Source organism: Rana temporaria, chromosome 1, assembly GCF_905171775.1.
Source record: "Rana temporaria chromosome 1, aRanTem1.1, whole genome shotgun sequence".
NCBI classification, from domain to species: Eukaryota; Metazoa; Chordata; class Amphibia; order Anura; family Ranidae; genus Rana; species Rana temporaria.
In genome coordinates, this window is record NC_053489.1 from 624,706,015 (window position 1) to 624,728,330 (window position 22,316).

Here is a 22,316-nt window from a genome sequence, read left to right on the forward strand (position 1 = left end):
CCGCCCCTTGTAATCTGACACTAGCAGTCACTCAGTAACCTTCAGTGCTGACCAGGGATCGACAAATCCCGGGTGCCAGGTCGACTAGAAATAGTGTCCTGACGACTTGGCTTGGAAGGTGGGCAAAAAAAAAAAATTATTATTTTTTTTTTGTTGTGAGCTGGTGCCATCTGGTGGTGAGCCGTCGGTATTACCACCAGATGTGAGCTGGCGCCATCTGGTGGTGGCCGTTGGTATTACAAGTTAAGCATTACAAGTTAAACAGCAATTCTAATGTCATTTTTCACTGCCATCTTCTTCCCTCTAATTAGAACCCCCAAACATTATATATATTTTTTATCCTAACACCCTAGAGAATAAAATGGCGATCGTTGCAATACTTTCTGTCACGCCGTATTTGCGCAGCGGTCTTACAAGCGCACTTTTTTTAATTAAAAAATAAGACAACAGTAAAGTTATCCCCATTTTTTTTAATATTATGAAAGATAATGTTACGCCGAGTAAATTCATACCCAACATGTCACGCTTCAAAATTGCGTTTGAACACCGTTTACATATGCGGGCGCTGCTCACGTATGTGTTCGCTTCTACGCGTAAGCTTGTCAGGACGGGGTGCGTTTTCTGGCTCCTAACTTTTTTAGCTGGCTCCTAGATTCCAAGCAAATTTGTCAACCCCTGGTGCTGACACTTCTCTAATCAGTCTCTAATCACTCTCTCCTCCGGTCTGCATTTCACTTTATATATATATATATATATATATATATATATATATATATATATATATATATATATATATATATATATATATATATATATAAAAAAAAAACAACACAGAACATTCCTAGAAAATATTTATTTTAAGATTTCAATCAATGAATCTCTGAAGGCAATGCAAAAAGTCAGCTGGTGCAGTAATAAACATAACACTGTGGAGGATGAATATTAAAAAAAAAAACAAAGAAACAAAAAACACACAATACATATTTATATAATATAGGAAGTTAACAGCAAACCCTTCAGGAAACTACTAGTTCTAGTTGATTTTAAGAAAGATTTTTTTTCCCCCCTGAAAATAAAATAGGTAGGAGAGACTGCAGATTAACTGAGCAGCCATCAGAAAAGTACAGAGAACACATTCATGTATGGTTGATGCCTGTAGACTGATGGAATTGGTCTCTTTTGAAAGCAGCAGAGAAAGCCACTTGGTACCACCTTGAGGACAACGCTGAAATGTCTAGGTCTTACAAAGTCATTTGTTTCAGAGCTCATTGTGCGAGAGGCCATTCTTGGAGATGCGGCTGCTCAAGTCCTGAAGATGTTTTTTAACCTAAATGAAATAAAGCCATAAAAGTAGTTCGGTTTACAAGGCTGATAAATGATCCATTATCTTTAAAAAAAAAAAAAAAAAAACCCCACACAAAACAAAACACACACACACACACACACACACACACACACAAAACTGCTGCCAGTTTGTCCTTACAGGTAGGGACTTTTTTCCTTCATGTCCAGTTATTCAGCATGCAGATTCAGACTAAACATAGGGTGATAGGCTGGGGGACAAGTACCTGTCAGTTGTAGAACTAAGCCTCTTGTGTTACTCTTAAGCCCTGTACACACGATCGGATATCTGATGGAATCTAATCCGATGGATTTTTTCATTGCATATCCGATGAAGCCGACTTTCATCAGTCTTGCCTACACACCAGCAGTCAAAAATCTGACCGTGTCCAACGCAGTGACGTAAAACACTACGACGTGCTGAGAAAAATGAAGTTCAATGCGTCCGAGCATTCGGCGACTTGATTTTGAGCATGCATGGATTTTTGACCGATGGATTTCCACACAGACGATCGTTTTTTTCGATCTTTTTTTATACATAGAAAATTTTTAAAACATGTTTTTTTTTTTTTTTTTTTTTTACCGATGGAAAACAAACCGATCGTGTGTACAGGGCTTTACTTGCACTTTCACCACTTTAAAAGTTGCCCATCATAACTTCTTAAAAGTAGAAGCACAGCCAAAGCTTGTTCATACCGCACTCCTGCGACCCGTTTTCAGCCAATAGTGGGGCTGAAGCCCGCTGTCGGTTGATGTCAGTCGGTCAAGGCTGGGGAAAGATCACAAGAACATGGTCTTAGAGACACATTTCAGGCTTCAAACATAAATATATAAAACTGTAATTTTTTGTTGAAGAATCAACAACAAGTGGGACACAATCATGAAGTGGAAAGAAATTTATTGGATATTTCAAACTGAAAAATTGGGCGTGCAAAATTATTCAGCCCCTTTACTTTCAGTGCAGCAAACTGTCTCCAGAAGTTCAGTGAGGATCTCTGAATGATCCAATGTTGATAAATAGAATCCACCTGTGTGTAATCAAGTCTCTGTATAAATGCACCTGCACTGTGATAGTCTCAGAGGTCCGTTTAAAGCGCAGAGAGCATCATGAAGAACAAGGAACACACCAGGCAGGTCTGAGATACTGTTGTGGAGAAGTTTAAAGCCGGATTTGGATACAAAAAGATTTCCCAAGCTTTAAACATCCCAAGGAGCACTGTGCAAGCGATAATATTGAAATGGAAGGAGTATCAGACCACTGCAAATCTACGAAGACCTGGCCGTCCCTCTAAACCTTCAGCTCATACAAGGAGAAGACTGATCAGAGATGCAGCCAAGAGGCCCATGATCACTCTGGATGAACTGCAGAGATCTACAGCTGAGGTGGGAGACTCTGTCCATAGGACAACAATCAGTCGTATACTGCACAAATCTGGCCTTTATGGAAGAGTGGCAAGAAGAAAGACATTTCTTAAAGATATTCATAAAAAGTGTCGTTTAAAGTTTGCCACAAGCCACCTGGGAGACACACCAAACATGTGGAAGAAGGTGCTCTGGTCAGATGAAACCAAAATCAAACTTTTTGGCAACAATGCAAAACGTTATGTTTGGCGTAAAAGCAACACAGCTCATCACCCTGAACACACCATCCCCACTGTGAAACATGGTGGTGGCAGCATCATGGTTTGGGCCTGCTTTTCTTCAGCAGGGACAGGGAAGATGGTTAAAATTGATAGGAAGATGGATGGAGCCAAATACAGGACCATTCTGGAAGAAAACCTGATGGAGTCTGCAAAAGACCTGAGACTGGGACAGAGATTTGTCTTCCAACAAGACAATGATCCAAAACATAAAGCAAAATCTACAATGGAATTGTTCACAAATAAACATATCCAGGTGTTAAAATGGCCAAGTCAAAGTCCAGACCTGAATCCAATCGAGAATCTGTGGAAAGAACTAAAAACTGCTGTTCACAAACGCTCTCCATCCAACCTCACTGAGCTCGAGCTGTTTTGCAAGGAGGAATGGGCAAAAATTTCAGTCTCTCGATGTGCAAAACTGATAGAGACATACCCCAAGCGACTTACAGCTGTAATCGCAGCAAAAGGTGGCGCTACAAAGTATTAACTTAAGGGGGCTGAATAATTTTGCACGCCCAATTTTTCATTTGTTAAAAAAAAGTTTGAAATATCCAATAAATTTTGTTCCACTTCATGATTGTGTGCCACTTGTTGTTGATTCTTCAAAAAATAAATAAAAAAATTACAGTTTTAGATCTTTATGTTTGAAGCCTGAAATGTGGCAAAAGGTCGCAAAGTTCAAGGGGGCCGAATACTTTCGCAAAGCACTGTATATATATATATATACACACACACACACACACACACACACACACACACACACACACACACACACACACACACACACCCCAAACTCATACTTCTTTTACCTCCATATTTGGTCACTGACTCCAACAACAGAAGTAATAAAATAGCAGATTCTCACCTTGTAGCCCATCTCCTTTATCTTTTCCGTGAGGGCATTATGCTTCACTTTGCTCTTCTGGATGTGTTCCTTGTCGCCGGTTTCTACAACATGTTTCAGCTTTTCATGGGAGATTTCAAGCTGCTTCTGGTAATGCTGGTGTTTTTCAACTTTGGTCTCAAAATGTTTCAGTTCGTCCTTTAGAAGAGAGGAAAATTGTGAAAGATGTGATCAATACTGTTATCAACACAGCCCCTAGGATATAGATATATGCGCAGGTTGCAATGATCAATATATTGATGGTAACACTTCTACCGAGCTTCAGGAAACTGACCTCACTAGTAAAGCGATAGGGCAATATTCTTACGTGAATGTAAACTAGATCTCTGGGCTCCTTCATTCAATGTTTACATAAATAAACTTTGCCTATTCCCAGCCAAAATGGATTGTAAAACATTCTTATTTTTAAAACAAAAACCACCATCATGTCATACTAGCCTGCTCCATGTAATGGTTTTGCTCAGAACGGCCCTGATCCACCTCTTTTGGGGTCCCCTGCTGGCACTCCCTTACAGGGACCATCAATGATGACAAAGTCTTTCCAAAGACAGATTTAAAAATGCAAATCGTTACAAACATGTACTACATGTCTTCCTGCAGCCTCTCCATTTAAATCTATTGGAAACAAAAATTAATAAAAAATAAAAGAAAAATAAACCCCGACACACGTTAGTGTGAATGGAGCCTGAAAGAAGCAATGCCTGGGAGAAACACTCAAAGCCTAAACTACACCCATGGTATGGAAGGGAAAAAAATCTACTGATGAACTGGAGCCAGACAGAGACGACAGAACAATGTCCTGGGTAAGGTGAAAAGCCAAAACTTCCTTAGGTAGAAAGTTCTGGGTCTCAATTATATATATATATATAAAAAATCACCTTCGCCTTGTGTAAAAATCAGAAAGGGTTCTTTAAAATGGCCAGCTCAGACGCTTTAAAATGGCCCACACAGCGGGGATGGCAACAAGAAACACAATCTTGTGAGCAATTGGAAAATCCATGATGATAGATTCAAAAAGGCTGTGTCCCCTGTACTGAAAAGGTGCCCCAACACCCCCCAACAAGCTGAATTTTCCAGAAGACTGTAATGCCTGGTACACATGATGAGATTAAACAAACGACCATCGTAATTTTTCGTTTTTGCGCATGCCAATCTCATATTGAAAATGAAGGGGTTACTAAACATATGTATTGCATTTAAAAAAAAAACAAAAAAAAAAAAAAACACCCCACACAAACACGGCGAGGCCTTTCAATTAGAAAAGGATAAACTTTTTAGCATAGAAATGGGAGTATATAAAAACCTTACGTCCAACATCCAAGATTCAGGTGACAGGATATTTAGAAGGCCAAATATGTTACCAATAAAAAGGAAGGAATCTGGATTGCAAAATTCAAAGAGCTGCATTCCTAGACTTTTTTTTTTTTAATATAAAACAAAGGTTTCTTTATGGACATTCCTTGAAGCAGGACGGATGAGAAAACAGTTATACTAAAGTATAGTAAATCTCATTAAATACTTTGAGTTGTAAGACCTTGTCTTTAGCTGAAAAAATATTATAATACGAGTAGACGTTCATGACTTCTCAGACACCTGCCAACTCTCCTCTGCCCACCACTCCTATGTGGAAGATCCTTAGTTGCAGCTTTATGTCTAAATTCCAGTGGTGTGAAGTATTAAAGATGTGACAATGACCTTCAGATATTCACTGCAAAGGGGCCAGACATTTACACCAGCCTGTAAAGTCAGATAGATGTTGGGTGCCAATGCTGTGGAAATATTGAATGCCCAAACTTCAGCATGGTCATCATTCCAAGGGAAGGGCAGGAAAAACAGGGAATGTTTGCAGTGAAATGAATGAGTATTTGGAGACGGCAGTCCTGACTGGTGCACAGCTTGCATTTAAAAATAAAATAAAAATAATTTCCCATTTTATATCAATCGGATCTTACAATGTACAGAGCATTAAACTTCAACTCATTGGCATGTTGGAGCCAACCATGTAAATAGATAGCAGGGAAAAAAACAAAAGGAAGGAAGGAAGGAAGGAAGGAAGGAAGGAAGGAAGGAAGGCAACAAAGGATCATTTCTATTTGATGTAGAACGTAGAAACCAACTCGTATCCCAGTGGGAATATCTCCCATCAGAGACACCAAAAACTGTCTGTCAGCCCTTCTGACCTGCCCTTTTTTAATTGTTACTTACCTTAAAAGATTCCAATTCAGTATCAGAAAAATTGGCGGTCTTTGCCATATCCCATAAATCATTGACACGTGGCTCTGTAAAATCTGAAAGAAACATTTAATGCAAAAATGGTAATTTTTCCTACAATTTTTTTTATTTGTTTTTGCTCTTGCAATTCAAAATAAAAATAAAAATCTAGCAAGAATAACTTATTCTAGGATGCTAAACTTTAAAGTACCCAATTAACCTTGACGTACAATAGCGCATTCACTAGACATACATTTGTATTAAATAAGGGCCAGATTCACAGCGGAGATACGACGGAGTATCTCAGATACTCCGTCGTATCTCTCAGAGTATCTATGCGACGGATTCATAGAATCAGTTACTCATAGATATCACCAAGATCCGACAGGTGTAATTGTTTTACACTGTCGGATCTTAGGATGCAAGACCGCGGCCGCCGCTGGGGGGAGTTTGCGTCGTAAACCAGCGTTGGGTATGCAAATTAGTAGTTACGGCGATCCACAACGGTTTTTCGCTTTGTCGCTGCTAGTCTAGTTTCCCGTCGCAAAGTTAGTCGTCGTTTTAGGTGCCCTAACTTTACACAGCACACGTATGTGCTGTATAAAGTATGGCCGTCGTTCCCGCGTCGAAATTTAAAAATGTTTCCTTCTTGCGTAAGACGTCCGGGAATACGGAAGTACGCTACGCACGTCGCCGTTCGAAAAAATGACGTCACTTCGCGCAAAGCACGGCGGGAATTTCGAAACGGAGCATGCGCAGTAGGTCCGGCGCGGGAGCGCGCCTAATTTAAATGGCACACGCCCCTTTGAATTACGCGGGCTTACGCCGGAGGCCGCCGGCGTAATTTTTCACGCAAGTGCTTGGTGAATCAGGCACTTGCGATGAAAAATTGCGGCGGTGTAACGTATCTATGATACGTTACGCCGCCGCCATTCTACGTGAATCTGGCCCATAGTCAATATTGATTTTCATCTTGCAGAGGATATTCCTGCTTCCAGAAGGATGGCCTGGCCATAGGTTTGCATCCATTGGTCCTGACCATAAAAAGATGGCACTGCTAGAAGACAGGGGAACCGAGCAATCCGACTTCAGGCAGAACATTTTCCACTGCACAGCAGAAGTTGCAGGCAATATTGCTGAGAACAGGATCCCTTTTCGAAGAGGTATTACATCAGATTGGCACGTTTTAGAGGCTAGCAAGACTAGTACAGTTTTGTTTTTTTTAAATGAAAACACAGTTATACACCAAGTTAAGATAATTTTCCCTTGAATCCACTCAAGTGAACACAGACCAGACTAATTTCTTCAAGAAAATCAGCCCTAAGGTTTAAGTATCTCTAACACAAAACTCCCCCTCCCCTTAATTTAAATAGAGCAGGGCTCAAAATTTCAAGTCCTGAGCTACTAGCCAGGCCTTAAGGGTTACTCGCCACCAGTTGCCCCACCCAACCCCTACCTGGCACCACCCCAAATCACACCCTCATAAAATGACACTTAAAATGTTTTATACAGAATTAAGTTACAAAAATAAATATTAACAATTTTCAGTGCCCATCAGCGCAGCCTCGAGAGAAATTGCCGTCTGCTCGTGGTTACACGCAGCCCTCGCCTCCTGAATTGTGCCTGTGATAGACAGAACACATCCCAGCATTGGACCAGCATTCTGTCCATCACAGGCGCAGGTCAGGAGGCGGGGCTGTGTGTAACCACGAGCAGGCAGCATTTGTAACGCAAGCGGTTACAGCGGGCTATATCTGTGCTACGGCAGCTCTCGTCTTCCTCCATGCTCTCTTTCCCCGGGGCAATTCGGCTCCCTGCCATCGATGCTCGACCCTCCCCCAAGACCCAAGTGGAAAATTTGAGGAATGGGATAGAGTAGTGGGAAGTTGAAAGCAATTTTTTTCCTTTTTCAAAATGTGAATCTCATTAGGAAGATTTTGCCTCACTTCCTGTTCCGTACACTTAACAGGAAGTGTCTCCCCCGTTGGAAGATTTCCCCTCTATTCTTTTTCTCATGGAAAGTAAAAATTTTGAATTTATTCTCCTATTCATTTCTGGTGACAATTGTAATAAGACAATTAGAGACACAGAAAGAAAAAAAAAAAAAACACAAACACACACAAACACACGTAGTTTAGCTCTTTGGACATGCTACAGCTTGTGCAGTGTCTCTTTAGCCAAGCCTGGCTTGAAAGTGACCCAGCCATCACTTTCACAGTGCAGTCCCTGGGCTCTTACCTGGAGCCTGGCACCACATCAAGAGGCTTCAACACCGCGCCCTGGAAAAGCCCGAAGGGACTTGGCAGGATAGCCATCCATTTACTTGACGCAAGCCCATCTTTTCTATTTTCCCCGAAAAATTGCATATTATAGTGCGTTCACATTTTTTTCTCAAAAAATGTGTTCGAGTTGGCAAATGTCATGCAACATAAAAATTTGCAAACTATCTTTCCATACATTTTTCTTATACAAGGACTCTGCTTTAGAAAAGTCAGGTGGGCAATAAAAAAAGGCAGTCCCTCTGAAGACGTGAAAACCAATCACGAAACGCGTCAGGGGTGGCCACGTGATCCAACCGTCCAATCAGCACTACCAGAGTCCACCAGGTGTTAGCAGAGGGACGGAGGAGAGATCCAGCTGTACTATAACATACCCCTGAGAGACAGTCAGCGTTCCATGCTCATTGATGACATCTATCTGGTGAGTGAGGTCCCTTTGGGGGATCCCTACGTGTCAATGCTTGCACCATCACAGTTATTGCTGAAGTGCGTCTCAAGTTTTTCCTTTAATATTAGGACTGACAGAAGGACTCTGTGCATTTTAGTATCTCAGACATCCATCACTGTCAGAAGATATTAGAGCCTTATTAATTCTATGGAGGACTCTGATCAGTATAATTTACTTTGAGTTTTCTACTGAGGTTTATCTATGTGTTTTATCATATATGCATTTTCCATCAGAAACTTTCTATTTCAGCAGGATGTGGTGACACATTTTACTTTTAAGCACGGAGGGCTTGAAATAAGCGCTGTTAATGTATATTTTATTCAGTGTAAGAGATCATTGAGATTATAGGCATACTTGAAATAAAAAAGGCAGACTTGCTTCTGCACAAGGCTCAATTTGTCGCACGGAGACATACCTCTTCCACCAGCATATCCTTCATGGCTCAGTTTCCGTAAACGCTCAAATCCGTGGTTGATGCTGTGGAGTTTCTCTTTAAGGTCTGCATGTTTGCTGTGCAAGAAGTCTGGTTTCAGCTCATGTTCATCTGGGTTGATAACATTTTTGTGGACCTCTGTTAATTAGAAAAAAAAAATGTTTACGCTTTATTTAGCAGTTTAGATTATCTGCTAAAAGTCCTGTCAATAGTTCTCAAAATGACAGAATAAAAGTATAAAACAGCAAAACATTTTTGGATACAGTGGAGTAAGGAGAATCATCCTATTTTACCGTTTACCATCACGCGAGTGAAAATAAATACAAAATATTGGATTGTCCCTTAAACAGGAAACATTCCAGTGGAGACACTGGTTCTGGTGACAACTAGGGGGTCCCTCACTTTGGAAGAATTACCTCGCACATGCGTTTTGGGGAAAAAAGGTGTTTGCCTTTAGGCTAGGTCAGGGGTTGACAAATTTGCTTGGAATCTAGGAGCCAGCTAAAAAAGTTAGGAGCCAGAAAACGCACCCCGTCCTGTCGAGCTTGCGCGCAGAAGCGAACACATACGTGAGCAGCGCCTGCATATGTAAACGGTGTTCAAACCACACATGTGAGGTTTTGCCGCGATTGGTAGAGCGAGAGCAATAATTCTAGCCCTAGACCTCCTCCAACTCAAAACATGCAACCTGTAGATTTTTTTAAACGTCGCCTATGAAGATTTTAAAGGGTAAAAGTTTGTCGACATTCCACGAGCGGACGCAATTTTGAAGTGTGACATGTTGGGTATGAATTTACTCGGCGTAACATCATCTTTCATAATATAAATAATAAATAAAAATGGGGATAACTTTACTGTTGTCTTATTTTTTAATAAAAAAAAAAGTGTATTTTTTTCACAAAAAAAGTGCGCTTGGAAGACTGCTGCGCAAATACGGCGTGACAGAAAGTATTGCAACGATCGCCATTTTATTCTCTAGGGTGTTAGGATAAAAAATATATATAATGTTTGGGGGTTCTAATTAGAGGGAAGAAGATGGCAGTGAAAATAGTGAAAAATAACAGAATTGCTGTTTAACTTGTAATGCTTAACTTGTAATACCAACGGCCAACACCAGATGGTGCCAGCTTACACATCTGGTGGTAATAACTTGTAATACCAACGGCTCACCACCAGATGGCGCCAGCTCACTAATTATATATATATATATATATATATATATATATATATATATATATATATATATATATATATATATATATATAAAAAAATTTTGCCCCCCTTCCAGGCCAAGTCGCCAGGACCCTATTTCTAGTCGCCATGGCGACCGGGATTTGTCGAGTCCTGGGCTAGGTTCACATCCATGCAGGTGGTGCCACTGCAGGACCTAAACAAATACTGGCAGCAGCCGCCACCACCACTCACACAGGGAAATGCGGGCAGGTGCCATTAATTCTAACGGCACGCTGCCCACACTGGAAATCCCACCTGTACTGGGAACGTTGGTTTAGGTGCAGGTTGCAATTTCTAAAATAGCGCAAGGACATCTTTCCTGCGTGTTATGGGGCATGGCAGCCCATTCAAATGGGCTCTAGTGCCTGCACAAACCTCTGCCCGCACAAGTGTGAACCCAGCCTTAAAAGACAAAATGCACTTATGCTTTTTACACCATTTGTACTGACTCAAAGCGGTTAAAGGCTCAATGCTTTTTATCTTAATGGCAGGACCACCAGTGGGGGACCCAAATAGAAGAGTATCAGGCCTGCTCTGTGCAGAACCATTACACAGAGCATGTTAGTAACACACACACACACTTACCAAAGGTATTGGCACACCTGCCTTTTTTCAAGCACATGAACATCAGTGGCATCTTAGTCCGTAGGGTTCAATATTGAGTTGGCCCACCCTTTGCAGCTACAACAGCTTCAACTCTTCTGGGAAGGCCGTCCACAAGGTCCAGGAGTGTGTCTATGGGAATGTTTTGAGAATTCTTCCAAAAGTGCATTTGTGAGGTCAGGCACTGACGCAGACAAGAAGGCCTGGCTTGCAGGCTCCACTCCAATTCATCCCAAAGGCAGTCTATCAGGTTGTGGCAGGCCAGTCAAGTTCCTGCTCCCCAAACTCACTCATCCATGTCTTCATTGACCTTGCTTTGTGCACTGGGGGGGGGGGGGGGGGCTGATGGTGTGGGGTTGTTTTTCAGGGGCTGGGCTTGGCCTCAGTTCCAGTGAAGAGAACGCCTAAGGCATCAGCATACCAAAGACATTTTGGACAATTTAATGCTCCCAACTTTGTGGAAACAGTTTTGGGATGTTTCAACATGACAGCACCTGTGCACAAAGCAAGATCCATAAAGATATGGATGAGCGAGTTTGGGGGTGGAGTGAAGAATGGTCAAACATTCCCATAGACACTCCTAAACCTTGTGGACAGCCTTCCCAGAAGAGTTAAAGCGGTTACAGCTGCAAAGGGTGGGCAACTCAATATTGAACCTTACAGACTAGGACGCGATTAAAGTTCATGTGCGTGTAAAGTCAGGCGTCCCAATATTTTTCGGTATATAATATCTCTCTCTCGCCTTTAGAAGAACTTTAACTAACCCTCCACAAAAGAGGTTCACATCCAGCACCGCAAGCCTCACCCTCCTGGCCACACCTGCACACTACATCTCAGTAGACTGCTAGGGGGCAGCGTCACAAGGCTAGAATTAAAGGGAGATGGTGGGAGTCAGCCTCATAGAACTCTATGGGGCTGTAATGTGCAGCTGTGGCCAGGATGTAAACAATCATTGGAGGCCACAGCTATCATATTTTGGCAGATATAAATCTGTGGGTTATTTTAGATTAGGGCAAAGATGCAGACAGAAGAAGTGTGATTGACAGTGTGCAAATTAATTCAGCTTTAGGAGCCAATCAAGCCAAAATGTAAAAAAAATAAAATAAAACCAAACAAAAAGGTTCTCTATGAAATCGGATTATCTTTTTTTCTGAAATGATTCCACCATGGCAGTACCCAGATTGCCATTTTCACAAGTTCACTTTAAATAGGGTACAATTAACATAAATATATTACATAGGGCTGTGGAAATTAACTATTAATTCTTCGATTAATCGTACACTTTTTTGATCAAAATTCTTTTGATCGGTACTCACCTCTTCTCGTCTTCAGGGAGTTCCGTCGGAGGTCCGGTGACGTCACGGACACCGGCGGGGCTTGCCGTGTCCATCTGAAGGGCTCCTTTGCCTTTATATCTGCATGCCAGCGGGACCTTACTATCTGCCACACGCAAGGGCTGTTACACTTCCCTCTATCATTTCCCTCTATCAACCTGGGATTCTACAGCCATCCACTGGGAGTTGTGATCGTTCCCTTCATGGGACATCTACATGCCGACGGACTGATGTTAACCCCTCCTCATCTGGATTCAGCAGTGGTATCGTTGTACACATTTTTATACCAGTATCATACTTGGCTACATGTTTTTATGACTGCTTTTGCTACCGTTTGGTATTACTCGCACCATTTTTACAGTTTATGTAGCTACATCGATTTCATCTCCAGTGCAATATTTATTTATTTTGTTACCTACTCTCATCGAGTGATCTGTCTGAGTTTTATGCTCATCCTTGAGGTGAGCAGGCATTTTAGCAGGTGCAGGTGTGCACTGAATATTGGATTCATTTAAAAAATAGGATTTTTCACAGCGGTGACAGCTTATCCCGCAAGAAGCCAATGCTTTTGACGTGAACGTAAATGACGCCCAGCCCTATTCGCGAACGACTTACGCAAACGACGTAAAAATTTCAAAATTCGACGCGGGAACGACATCCATACTCAACATTGGTACGCCGCATCTACTCATAGCACGGGTAACTTTACGCCGGGAAAAGCCTAACGTAAACGGCGTATCTGTACTGCGTTGGCCCGGGCGTACGTTCGTGAATTCGCGTATCTAGCTGATTTACATATTTCTAGGGGTAAATCAGCGTACACGCCCCTAGCGGCCAGCATAAATGTGCAGTTAAGATCCGACGGCGTAAGAGACTTACGCCGGTCGGATCTAATACAAATCTATGCATAACTGATTCTATGAATCAGGCGCATAGATACGACAGCTCAGACTCAGAAATACGACGGCGTATCTGGAGATACGCCGTCGTATCTCCTTTGAGAATCTGGGCCCCAGTGTTCAGCAGCTGTGTAGACACTTGGAGGGTTATTTTTGTTTTTCTCGCGTCATTATAGGAGCAATTTATTAGTATTTTTTCTCACAATTTTTATTCTCATCGAGCGCTGCCTTTGTGTGTTTTTTTGTATCCTGCTATCCATTTTCCCAGTGGTTGGTAGCTGCACTGGGAATCCGCCTGCAAGGAGATCAGCTAAAAGTAGTTGGATCTGTATGTGCGTTATAATTAATCCAAATTAGTCGATTAAAAAAAAAAAAAAAAAAAAAAAGTTTAAATTGAACACAAAAATTCTAATCAGCAACAGCCCTAGTATTACAACATGCAGTGAAGTGAAGACAACATGCCGCCTCTTGCCTCCTCAGTATTATATTTATTATTAAAGTAGTGTGGCACGTAGCCGAAAGAAAACCCATCTATTGTCATGAAAGGAGAGCTCCGCACTTTGTTTAGAGGTCTCATGTTGCTATTTGTTATCCATTTCTCTGTAAAACAAATGTCAGTTAAGGTTACGGATTAGACTGGAACCATCCATTTGCCAGCGGCTTATCCAGAACCTCTTTGAGACCTTTACTTTGTCATCATCACCCGCACCTCACCCTGAAAAGGGCGACTGTAATTTCCCTGAAATCCTCCAGCAAACACCAAAGAGAGAGAAATGATCTTTTCCTGAGCTGTACTGTAGTGCCTGGAGCGCCGTGTGTGAACCTCCCGTGAAAGATTTCCGTCCTACTCTTAATCGTCTCGGTATTGACAATTCTCCAACAAGCTGTCCGATACGCAGGCCAAACAAACAAGACGCTCTGGCACGTGCAGCTACTCTACATTTATTACAAAGGGCCATCTTCAAATCTGAGCCTTATGCCGCGTACGCACGACTGTTTTCGGGCTGTAAAAAAAAAAAAAATGAAGTTTTTAATGGTCTAGAAAAAAAAGTGTTTTTTAACCCAATCGTTAAAACGGCCTTGCCTACACACGATCGTGAAAAAAAAAAAAAAAAAAAAAAAATGCTCTAGCAAAGCGCGGTGACGTACAACGGCACTATAAAGGGGAAGTTCCATGCGGATGGCGCCTCCCTTGGGGCTGCTTTAGCTGATTTTGTGTTAGAAAAGCGCGAATTGTCTTTTACTGTCTGTTACAGCGTGATGAATGTGCCATCTCCATTACGAACGCTAGCCTTACCAGAACGAGCGTCTCATAACTTGCTTCTGAGCATGCACGTTTTTTTCACGTCGTTAAAGCCCACACACGACCATTTTTTACGACGTTAAAAACATCGTGAAAAATTAGAGCATGTTCTAAATTTTTAATGCCCATTTATTACATCGTAAAAAATGCTCTAGAGCCCACACACGCTCGTTTTTAATGACATTTAAAAAAAAAAGTTATTTTTTACAACCCGGAAAACGGTCGTGTGTACACAGCATAAGAGCTGAGTGAGGAGATTAATTAAAACAGTACAGATCTGAAGGACTCACAGAAAAGATGTCGGCGTCAATGCTAGATATTGAATGGTGGATAAAAACTACTGCAGGATTAAATCACTAATTTTCTTCTAAGAACTTACTTTTTTACCATCCAAATAGAAAACAGTGAAAGCAACAGTTAAGGCTCAAGCAGACCAATGTATTGGGCAGTAGAATGAATATACAGCCATATTTCTGCACCCAGGGACTACTGGTGTTGCCTGTACAAATTAATTACTGTATATGGCTGCATGCAAGTATATGCCGGTACTTGTGCACAACAACTGTCTGCATTCAGTGGTGTACATCCATATGCAAGCATGCGTTTAAAGGTTCATTTTTTATTTTCTAAATAGGTTCCTTTAAGCTAGTGCATGGTTAGTTCACTTACCTTTTCCTTCCATTTCCCCCTTTGTCTGAATTTCTCACTTCCTGTTCCTCCTCAATAAGCTTGCCCCCATCATCCGAGCCGTTCTGGCTGGGGGTTAGTCAGTGTGCTCGTCCCCTCCCTTGGGACTAAATCCCTGCGGGGAGACGTTGTGCTGCATTACTGCAGCCCAGGGGCCAGATACGGCCCTTTGCTTACTTTTATGTGGCCCTTGGAGTGCAATTATATTCACCACCAATGAAGGGCACAATTCCTACCAGTGACAAACAATGGAGCACAGATCTACCCAAGGACACCAACAATGGGGCCAAATGACGGGGCACAATTCCTCCTAGTGATACCAACGATGGGGCACAATTCCTCCCAATAACGCAAAATGATGGGGGATTGTTTTTTCCCCACTGATGCTGGGACATTTTTTACTCCCAATGACCACAGTCTGCCCCCCCCCCCCCTAAAGTCTTGACGACAGTAAATTGGCCCTTGGTTTAGAAAAATTGGAGACCCGAGTTAGAGGTAAACAAAATAAACACCATACCTTCAGTCCTGGTGACGGTGTCCATTAGAATGTTGTATTCATTGGTCTTCTCTTTGTGATGGAGAAACTCCCGCCACAGGTTATCCAACTCTTCCTCTGAGAATTTCCCAGAGCTCTTTGCCTGTACAATCAGATGTGACTGTTCTATGAGAATATCCATCTTAGCAGTTTCAAATGACAATGTTTAATAACCATGTACATAACTTTGTACAGTAACCTGTAGCAACTAGATTTTGTTGATATAGCCAGGAAAAGGAAGATCATTTGATTGGTTATGTTTTGTTGCCCAATGGGAAGCAAGAAGAGGACTGCAGACTGCAGCGGGGGTGGGGAGCTGCAGATGCTGGAACATGCAACATGTTCCAAAAGTAAACTTATAGTTTAACCAGGGTGGATTTGATTTAAAGCAAGTCGATTTCAATCGCAAGTAAAAAGGCTTGATTTAAAAAAAAAAAAAAAAAAAAAATCATAATTTTTAACTACTTAAGCCCCGGATCATTTTGTTGCTAAACGCCCAGGCCAGGTTTTGCGATTCGGCACTGCTTCGCTTTAACAGACAATTGCGCGGTCATGCGACGTGGCTCCCAAACAAAATTGGCGTCCTTTTTTCCCTCACAAATAGCTTTCTTTTGGTGGTATTTGATCACCTCTGCGGTTTTTATTTTTTGCGCTAAAAAAAAAAAAAAAAAAAAAAAAAATAGAGCGACAATTTTGAAAAAAAATGTAATATTTTTTACTTTTTGCTATAATAAATATCCCCCAAAAACATATATAAAACTTGTTTTTTTCCCTCAGTTTAGGCCGATACGTATTCTACCTATTTTTTTTTTTTTTTTACAAAAAAAAAAAACGCAATAAGTGTTTATCGATTGGTTTGTGCAAAATGTATAGCGTTTACAAAATAGGGGACAGTTTTATTGCATTTTTATGAATTAATTTTTTTTTACTACTATTGGCGGCGATCATCGATTTTTTTCGTGACTGCGACATTATGGCGGACACTTCGGACAATTTTGACACATTTTTGGGACCATTGTCATTTTCACAGCAAAAAATGCATTTAAATTGCATTGTTTATTGTGAAAATGACAGTTGCAGTTTGGGAGTTAACCACAGGGGGCGCTGTAGGAGTTAGGGTTCACCTAGTGTGTGTTTACAACTGTAGGGGGGTGTGGCTGTAGGACTGACGTCATCGATCGTGTCTCCCTATAAAAGGGATGACACGATCGATGCAGCCGCCACAGTGAAGCACGGGGAAGCCGTGTTTACATACGGCTCTCCCCGTTCTTCAGCTCCGGGGAGCGATCGCGACGGGGCGGCTATAAACGAATAGCCGTGCCGTCGTCCCAGATCGCTCCCCGAGGGAATCCGACCTCCGCACGCAGCGGAGGGGGTCCCGATCGGACCCCCGACCCACTAGAAGGCAGGGACGTATATATACGCCCATCTGCCTGTACGTGCCATTCTGTGGACGTAAATAGGCGTGCAGCGGGCGTTAAGTGGTTAAACAGCAACTGTCATCTCTGTCCCGCAGCGGCTCCTCCTCTGACCCGCTCTCGACTCACCGACAGTCCAATTCACTATAATGGGAAGACTGGTGATGTGGCAATGACACAAGGTGAGGGACGTGGCGGCAGCAGGCGAGTGGATGCCCTATAACAGGCGCTGCCATGATGGATCTGAAGTGACAGGTGCTCTTTAAATGTAAGGACTTATTATTGCTGGTAGTTGGAATCTTTAATATTTGCAAACAAAATTAAGGTTTCCTATTTAGAATAATAAGCTGTCAGGTTAGTAAATATTCCCAAACTGGGTCTCTTTTACGGCCCGCTGCCATTTTGCGTCTCAAGGGGCGAATAAAGCACTTCAAGCTACGTGAAGAAAGATCACAAGGTTTATAAGCTGCATAGAAGGTTTCACTTTCATTTTTACTGCTTGCCCTTCCTCCTCACACTTAGAGCCTAGTACAGATTCATTTCTCTGAAAACAATCATACAGTTTGTAGTGTACATAGATTTACAAAGCAATGGGATAAAGGAATATTCCTGAACTTTGTTTCATCTCATGGTTACTGTGAAATTTTGTGGATGCAGCAATGCAGTGCATGTTATCTCATCTTGTATTCATTGAATGAGTTAATCAAAGATAAATATTGCAGAATATACAGCCTCATGATACAAACTCAATTTCATGCTGAATAAACTAAATTATTAATGTACCTCAAATGGAAAAACTAACTTGTGATAGCCTAAAAGCATTTTATTAAAATACAATTTATAATTATATATATATATTTTTTTAATCAGCGATCTTTATCCACCCTGCCTTTAACAGACGGACCATGAGAAAAATATGTGTACACGGTCAAAAATACCAGTTCCCTGGCTTTTTACACCATTCCATGGCTGCAAGGTTTACTATATAGCAGGGGTGTCCAAACTTTTTTCAAAGAGGGCCAGATTTGATGAAGTGAACATGCCTAAGGGCCGACCATTTTGCCTGACATTCTTTGAACCATTAAAATTAAATGCAAATGAACTAATACACTGCCCAACAAGAATTTGCTTGCCTTTTTAGCTGTGTGTGGTCAAGATTCTAGGGATGAGCTTGGGCGTGTTATTTGGATATACAGTATTTATCGGCGTATAACACACACCTTCACTGTAAGAGGGAAGTGTCAGGAAAAAATAAATACAAATTAAATAAAGAATTATGAAGCAAAATAAGGGTCATTGCCCATCAATGCAGCCTAATCAGTGCCCATCTGCAGCCTCACAATTGCCATGAATGCAGCCTCACCATTGCCATGAATGCAGCCTCACCATTGCCATGAATGCAGCCTCTGAATGCTTGGGCATTTGTTGGGGGCTACAAAAGAGATATATATCCAAATTACCAGTGGGGCCACAATTGGCCCCCGGTCCGGACTTTGGACATGCCTGCTATATAGGCTGCCCAAATCTTCCATCAAAACCTTTCCTGCAAAAACATGATGAGAAGCCAGTTGGTGTCATTTTTATATTGACAGAAAGAAAGAGTTGTGCCCAACAAGGAGGAAGAGAAAATAGACAGTGACAATAGGCTATTATTGTAAGAGATCTTTGAATTAAAGACCAGGACTACCAAAAAGGACCACATTTTGCTTGGGACACGTTAGAAAATAGTGTATATGCCTGTCTTCAGATGCAGATTTTTGGATTTTGTGTGATGGATCTGAAGGCAGGTACACCTTTGTGCAGTTGCATTAAAATTCTTCAGATCTGTAAAATTATATATATATATTTGTGAGGGGTTAGCTCGGTAGCGGGGTGTGTGACCCCTTGGATGGGTTCACCACACACTGAATTTATACAGACTGGCAGTCGAAGACGGTTGAAAACAAAGTTTCTGGTTTATTTTTCCATCTTGCTGGAAAACAATTGCAAGCATCCAAACAGCATAAACAAAATCAAACATAAAATAAATCCTGGCCAGTCTGGGCGTCTATCTATGAAGTCTAACACAGCCTATTGCTGGGTAGACAGTGCTGGTCATACAGCACAAAATAACAGTCTTTTGATTTCTTTTCACACAGAAAAATCAATCCTCTCCTCACCTCCACAGAAGACCCTCTGGCACTGCTCTCCTACTCACACAGCCTTAGGAGTGATGCAGCCCATTAGTGGTAATCCTTTGGACTACTTATAGAAGGCCTTAATTGCCTCATTCTGAACAGCTGGAGTCTTTCAACGGCCTTTAGCCTTTCTCTGGCTACGTTTGTAGCAGACGCCCGATAATGATTGGTGTATTGTCCAAACAAGGCAGAAATGTATGTTCCGTCTGTGACAACACCCACAGATTTACCTGACTTCCTGTCACAATATATATATATATATATATATATATATATATATATATATACACATATACACACACACATACATATACACACACACATACATATACACACACACACACACACACACATATACATACACACAATTGGAAAGAAGGGAGAAGGAAAGAGCGGAGGCTCCCTGCATTTTATAAATGGCCTGTAAAAAGTGATATCGGCTCACTGCTATAAATACCCCAAGTGACGTATGGACAAAGACTAGCATTAGAAGATGCAGTAAAGAATATTGCTATAAAAATAAAATGCCACTGCTACACTTCTAGCATTAGTAAGAAATTGCTCTGTAGCTATAATTAAAGTAGAACTTAACCCCATTACAGCAATCTTTTCTCTCTTTTTTTTTTTTAGTACGAGAGAGAAGTTTTACCATTTTATTATTGTACCAACATTTTTTGCTGCAAGGCAAAACATTTTGAGGATGTGAGGCGATTCATTTCAAGAGGTCCCTCTTTTTCAAGCCTCTAAAGCTGATGAAAGAAAGACATCCTCAAACGCATCACCTCACCACCTGGACTCACTTGTACAGGTGGTCCCCGACTTATGAAGGCCCGATTTACGAACTTCTACTTACGAACCAGGCTCTGTGGGGACCCTCTGCCATTTTCCGGACCGTCTCCTGTTCTGCACATGCAGGCAGAGCCTCTGGAAATGTCGGAAATTGGCCGCGCATGCGCAGAACGGCATTCGACGGAACATCGGAAATGTCCGCAATTGCCAGCCTGCGCATGCGCGGCCGATTTACGAACATTTCCGATCTATAAACAGGAGGAAAGTCCCTAACGGGTTTGTAACCCTGGGACCCCCTATACACAAACTGCAATGGCTTTTATTGAAGCATGATCACATCACCAAAAAAGTGCAATATTTTGAAGTCACACAGGACTAAGGGGTCCTGGGTGAATACAAAACATTGCACTACCTTTTTTTGTAATCATGCTTCAATAAAAAAAAAAAAAAAAAAAAAAAAAAAAAAAAAAGTTTGGACACTACTTGATGATCCATGGTCTGCTGGCAAATATCCTGATTGTGGCTGTCTGATCCAGTGTCCAGCTGGTGGTTGCTGCAGCACACAAAACTCTAGAGCTTTCTCCAGGTACGTGTACGATGGGAATATGGAGTACTATTATGGTATCTTCCAACCTGGTGCAGCCAGGAGATTCAGATATGTGAGTGGATCTGCAGAAGCAACACCTGCTACATCCTCCTCTAGGACCGTGACTAGCCCTGGCGAGTGAGCCAAGATAAAACTGTACCCTGCTGGCCTGATCTGCACCAGTACAAGCCAAGCCTATGTAAGTTGCCATTTTTGTTTTCTAAAAATAATGATTACATTCATTATTGAACAGGGTAGGTGTGCTTTTTGTCTTTATCTTTTACTACATGGATTCCCTTTATTGAGCTTCGGCAGCCGGCTGAAGTACAATTTTACACGTGTGTGTGTGAGAGAGAGTGAAAAAAAAAAAAAATATATATAATAAATAAATATTGTTAATAATAATAATAATAATAATATTATAGGGGGTCAATATAGAACATCGATTTTTGCAGCCGATATTTTTAGGCCGCATTTTCTTTTTTGGCAGATGGCACTAGCAGGTTTCACACCGAGCCGATTTGTCAGTTTCAGTGTTACACTATATGTAACTGAATGCAGAGAGGCCAGCTGTCAGAATTCAGCGGTGATGTCGGGGGTGGGCAGGACCTGCAGCTATCAAACACCAGCAAATGATTGGGCTGCTTAAGAAAGGCGGCAGGGCCACATACATGTAGCGGCCCGCCCAGATCCCATCCTATTGGCTGGTGTTTGATAGCTGCTGGGTCCCGTTTACCCCCAACATCGCCGCTAAATTCTGACAGCTCCCCTCACTCTGCATTCTGTTGCAAATGTCAGTTTCACACACTGAGCGATCCTAGAGGAGGATGTAGCGGGTGTTGCTTCTGCAGATCGACTGTTTGTTTTTGTCCGCCCCCTCCGGATCGCTCTCAGCCAATCCGCGCGCTCCCCCGTGTGTCACTTCCTCTGCCTGTGTAAGGGAAGAGGGAAGTGATGTGATCTCTCCTCTTGGTGGTATTTTCAACCACCGCTGAGGAGAGATCACATCACACAGTGAGTCTGCACAACACTACACTGACACCAGGACACACAGGCACATTTAACCCCTTGCGATCACCCCCCACCCCCTTGTCACAGTGTCACTGAATGCAGTGATCATATATGTACTGATCACTGCATTTAGTGTCAGTGTGACAGGCAGTTAGTGTTAGGTTCAGGGTAGCCCCCGTACCCCCCCTAATAAAGTTTTAACCCCTTGATCACCGCCCTAGTTAACCCTTTCACTCCCTATTGCCAGTGTCACTAAGCGATCATTTTTCTGATCGCTGTATTTGTGTCGCTGTTCCCGCTAGGTAGCCATTTTTTTTTTTATTGTGATTTTTTTTTACTAAAGACATGTGGCTGAATACATTTTGGCCTAAATGTTTGACTAAAATTTAGTTTGATTTTTCTTATAAACAAAAAGTAAAAAAATATTGATTTTTTTCAAAAATGTCGCTCTATTTTTGTTTATAGCGCAAAAAATAAAAAATCGT

General features: G+C 41.8%; 1 protein-coding gene across 1 annotated transcript in view; it reads right to left on the bottom strand.

The window, feature by feature from the left end:
- Nucleotides 1–1,062: 1,062 nt before the first annotated feature.
- LRPAP1 (LDL receptor related protein associated protein 1) overlaps nucleotides 1,063–22,316 on the bottom strand; it is a 30,127-nt gene continuing 8,873 nt past the window's right edge. The window contains exons 4-8 of the mRNA XM_040335353.1: nucleotides 15,833–15,953; nucleotides 9,239–9,394; nucleotides 6,091–6,173; nucleotides 3,847–4,023; nucleotides 1,063–1,327 (exon numbers count right to left, since the gene is read on the bottom strand). Of these exons, the coding sequence (XP_040191287.1) occupies nucleotides 1,259–1,327; nucleotides 3,847–4,023; nucleotides 6,091–6,173; nucleotides 9,239–9,394; nucleotides 15,833–15,953 (606 nt within the window). The 3' untranslated portion in view covers nucleotides 1,063–1,258. The remainder of the gene's footprint in view (nucleotides 1,328–3,846; nucleotides 4,024–6,090; nucleotides 6,174–9,238; nucleotides 9,395–15,832; nucleotides 15,954–22,316) is intronic.